This window comes from Diorhabda carinulata, chromosome 5 (assembly GCF_026250575.1).
Source record: "Diorhabda carinulata isolate Delta chromosome 5, icDioCari1.1, whole genome shotgun sequence".
Taxonomy (NCBI): domain Eukaryota; kingdom Metazoa; phylum Arthropoda; class Insecta; order Coleoptera; family Chrysomelidae; genus Diorhabda; species Diorhabda carinulata.
The window spans coordinates 28,022,759-28,027,311 of NC_079464.1; the positions used below are offsets into that span (position 1 = coordinate 28,022,759).

The window sequence follows — 4,553 nt, forward strand, 5'->3', positions numbered from 1 at the left end:
GGAATCAGGACGAATTTCTCAAAAAATTACTGTTTCTCACTACGAAAAAATAAACTGATATACAAAGCGAATTATAAAACTCAGAAAGTTTGTAAAGAAATTAACTATAAGTAGTTTTCCTACTTCTCAAAACTTCTAGTCATTTTTTCAAAATTGAATAATAATTGAATTAATAATTAATAATAATTAAATTAATTGAATAATAAATAAATAATCTTGAGAAAAATAAAAAAATTATCAATCTTTGAGAAACTTTCATTGATTTCAACGGCTCAAATGATAGATGGCTGAGATGACTACGACCAAGCAGATCTTTCCGTCTTTCATTACTTCAATTTTATCGATTTTCACAAAAATACGCACTATTTCAATATACAAAAATGTTTTGAATAGCTTAAACAGACTCAATACTTCGGATTCAAATGCCCCACAAAATGTTGGTAGAGCAGATTATTCTTAAGTAGAATTCTAATCAAGTACATGTTTGATCTGGTCGTTAGGGTCATTTTGTCACTTAGAAACTCTAGTTCTCATAACGTTTTCTATCGAAAATGGTCTCAAATTATCACCTCAGCGTTTTAATTTTTCCTTAATTGAACTGGTATAAATAGTTGATAGATGTTTAATTGGAATGTATCATACTTGACCCGGACTGAGACATTTAAACAGCTTGGGAACGTAGATGACAACCCTATTTTCATATATGCATCATTATTGATGATAAGACGTGGATTTGTGATTATGACGCCAAGATATCTAGCAAACGCCGCTTCAACATTGAGCCGAAACCGAAAAAGATTCGTCGGTCTAAAATCAAGGTAATTTTTAGAATTTTATTTGATTACCGCGTTGTGATTCATCACATCTAAATCATGTTACGAACTCATCCACTGATATAGACCGTGAAGCCGATCCTGTTCTAATATTTTATGAAACAAAAAGTTTGCTGGATGCGCCGATTATTCGGCGACTATTTCTTTGCATTTTCTAAAATTCTAAAAAGGCCTTTTTGTTTGTTTGTGGCAAATTAGAGATCTCCAGGAAAGTAAGAGACGGACAGACTCAGTTAACAATTCTGTCTCATAGGGAAAATTGGTATAGAGGAAAAGAAATAATCGTTGTATACAAAAAATAGCGAATAGTTCAGTGATAAGTGTTAGTTAATAGTTATTTCTCGAGCCTTATTAATTTAACTGCAGGCTTTTATTCAAAAGTCACACAAGAAGTTAATTTATATAGATTGTCTCATAATTAAAACTTATTTGCCGATTTATTAATAGGACCTAGTAGAGAATATAGAAATGTAATTATATAAAGAAATTGAACGGAAAAAAGAATTGCCGTAATTAAATTAATGAAAAATAAATAAATATGCTGAGGAATTAGGTTAAACTAAAAATAAAAAATGGATAGGCTAGCTTGCGTTATAAATTGAAATAAAAAATAGTATCAGCAATGGAAACAACGAAAAATATACTTAGAAATGAAAACGCAAGAAAAGAATTTCGGAGATTCGAAGAGTTAAGTAGAACAATTACGAAATGAAAGGGGGCAAAGATAGGAGAAAGAAGTTTATCAAGAAAATGGAAAAAGATGGACTGTGAAGAGCTAAAAGAGATGACATATGAACAAAATTAATCAATCTACATATATCGAATTATAACAGAGATGAATTTAACTCCTGTAATCTTAATAATACATACATACAATCATTCAAAACGCTGCTTTGGGGGTTACCAAAAGCAGTCAAGGGAATGGAAAATCATGCATAAATGTCGTTTTGACAGTCATTTTAGATATTTAGTCTATTTTTTTGATATTTATGACTCCAACTGTCTTTTTTGACATTCAATATCTGTCCACGTCATTTTTTTGAACTTTTTTTAGCATTTTTTCACACATCTATTCGTTTTTTTACATCTATTATTTCACGAACATATTTTTTGTCAAATGGCTGACGACGATGAAGATAATGAATTAAGTGATGATCAAATTCAGGAGTTCCAAGAAGCTTTCGATTTATTCGACAGAGATAACGATGGTACAATCACTCTTAAAGAGTTTTGTACCATCATGCGGGCTTTCGCCCAGAAACAATACGAAATAGAATTGGAAGAAATGTTTAAAGAGGCCGATCCCGAGAACAACGGAACTATTAGTTTTGTGCAGTTTTTAAGAATCATGGAAACTAATTTTCAAGAAGATAAAACCTCAGAAGGTATCTCAGAGGCTTTCAGAGCATTTGATTCTTTGAAGAAAGGGATAATACCTGCTGATGATTTGCGGGAGTACATGATGACGTACGGTTAGTAACTTGAACATTAGTATATGTAGTTTTCAGCTTTTTTTATTAGTTTTATTAATTTTTTTGTAATGTTTCCAAAAAAGTCTAACCTTGTTGTCGTATTTATCAAACTTTTATTGATTCTATCGTCTTCTTTGTTAAAATAATGGACTGTGGTGAAGGTTGCTACACAAGAAAAATTTGGAGCACGAAGTACTTCTTTACGTCTTTATATTTATAGTCCACCACTTCAATTTGATTGTCTTTAAAAACATTAGGGTACGTATGGTGCGACTTTATTTTTTTTTTCATTAAAGATAGGCCGGAAAGTAAATAAAAATGAGTCCGGTAAAAGCTATCACAATAATTTTCTGGCTCGGTCCGACAAAATGAGATTTTCTGACCTAAAAATAAATAAATAAAAGTACTAATTACTAATCACCTTTCCATTGCTCTAGAATCGCTTTCCACAAAGACTATTTTTTAAGTTCGGGAACAGAAGTAATCAAAAAGAACCGAAGCAGGAGACAATAAGTGTCGTCATAAATGAAACTTCTTTTCTTCAACAGATTATGCTTCCTGGAGAGTATGTTTATCGGATAAAGTACCCAAATTTCATATAGTCGGAAAACTTCACTTATTGGAGTACATTTTAAGTTATCTATATGTTTGTTCGAATTTTCAATTTCGTTGAGCTTTTGATAAGTACTTGGCAGATAGTTTCTTCATATGTAACCTCTCAAACCAAATTTTGCATCTTCTTTTGGTTGAAATTCAACTTCGCTAGAAGTCACGTTCGATTATTTAGTATAACAGCAGAGTAGTTACAGTGAATAAAGGTCCCGGACGTCGAGTATTATCCGTGTTAGTATGGCCACTTTTAAATGCAGGAAATAACTCATATTTCATGGGACGAAGCACTTTCAGGATATTTATTGAACTTGCGAGAGATTGTGCAAGTATGAAGAAAGCTTTTCGCAAGATGGATACTGCGTTCTACAAACGCAATCTTGTAACAACTTTATAAGAGTGTTTGATGTTTAACTAAGTTGTAATTTTCTCGAACCGTCGGTGATATTCATCCTGAACACACTGTTTACACTACCACTACACCAATACTCACACTGTCTGACACCCGTTTCGATAATCAAGTTAACGTCTTCAGATACTGAAGGTAAGCTGTTTACCTACCTACCAGTTTGATGATGATCTCGTAAGGGTGAAAAAGTCATGAATCTAGCACAACACATCAGATGCTAAACAGGAATCGGAAGAGTGAGTTTCATGGGGTAAATTGGCACGAAAGATGGCCAAGAGGGGTTTGTCCGCATGGTGATGAGTTTACAAGGTATAACCAATAAATAATCGAAGAATCAATGGTTAATGAGAAAAACGACATGATGAATCTTATTTTTTTGGAAAGGATAAAAAATTTAGGGGATACTTTGAAAATGAGAGTGATTTTGATTCGAAAAGTTATATGTTTCTTAACCCTCGTATATTATATTTGATATTTTATCTTGATTTGTGTTTATACTTTCAAATTTGACTTATTTTACTTTGTACAGGAGATAAATTAACCGAAGAAGAAGCTAACCAGTTTGTAAAAATGGCGGATTCGAATAAGGATGGAAAAATCATCTACGAATTTTTTGTCAGCAAAATGGCGTCTGTTTTAGACAAGCAACCGAAACGGGAGCCTAGATTTAAAGAAGAAACAAAGAAATCTAAATCTAAATCTAAAAAGAAATAAGCTTTATGAATTCCACATTTCGTAAATAGCAATTTATCTTTGAATTACCACATATAATAACTTCTGTGGAACCCAACACAACTAGTATCAAAAAAGATTCACCAATAAAAGTATTTAAATTTTTATTGTTGTTTTTTTTTCATTTAAATCAAGGCTAAAGCTAAAACATTTTTCTTCATGTAATTATTGTTTTCATATTTTATAATGTAGTAAATGAATCAATGGTTAAAAGAAATCATAGAATTGAGAAAGATTTAGATAAGAAATCTGCCTATGTAGACAATGGGGTTTCAATAGTTATATCAAAACAGGAGATCGGTAAAATAGTTATAAAAATAGTTTAACTTTCCCTTGTTGTATGATATTCTCAACAACAAGGATATCTGGATGAAGATAAAGATGAAACAGAATAAAAATATTATATACGAAATGAGTGAAATGGAATGGAGTGAGATCTAGAGCAAAAGGTTTCAAAAAGCCAAAATACTATAGTTGATTAAGGATGGTGATGGCGAG

The 4,553-nt window shown here is 31.6% G+C and overlaps 1 protein-coding gene across 1 annotated transcript; it reads left to right on the top strand.

Annotated features, from left to right (window-relative positions):
* The first annotated feature begins 1,852 nt into the window (after positions 1-1,852).
* Positions 1,853-4,160, top strand: LOC130893854 (calmodulin-A-like). The gene is made up of 2 exons (XM_057800274.1): positions 1,853-2,305; positions 3,853-4,160. Exons 1-2 carry the CDS (start codon positions 1,951-1,953, stop codon positions 4,035-4,037), a joined length of 540 nt encoding a protein of 179 aa, XP_057656257.1. The 5' UTR covers positions 1,853-1,950; the 3' UTR covers positions 4,038-4,160.
* The last annotated feature ends 393 nt before the right edge of the window (positions 4,161-4,553 follow it).

Excerpts from the sequence above, each read along its gene's own strand:
- LOC130893854 (XM_057800274.1), top strand. The coding sequence starts at position 1,951 with ATGGCTGACGACGATGAAGATAATGAATTAAGTGATGATCAAATTCAG. Across the intron at positions 2,306-3,852 it reads GGAGTACATGATGACGTACG|GAGATAAATTAACCGAAGAA; the intron begins GTTAGTAACTTG and ends TACTTTGTACAG.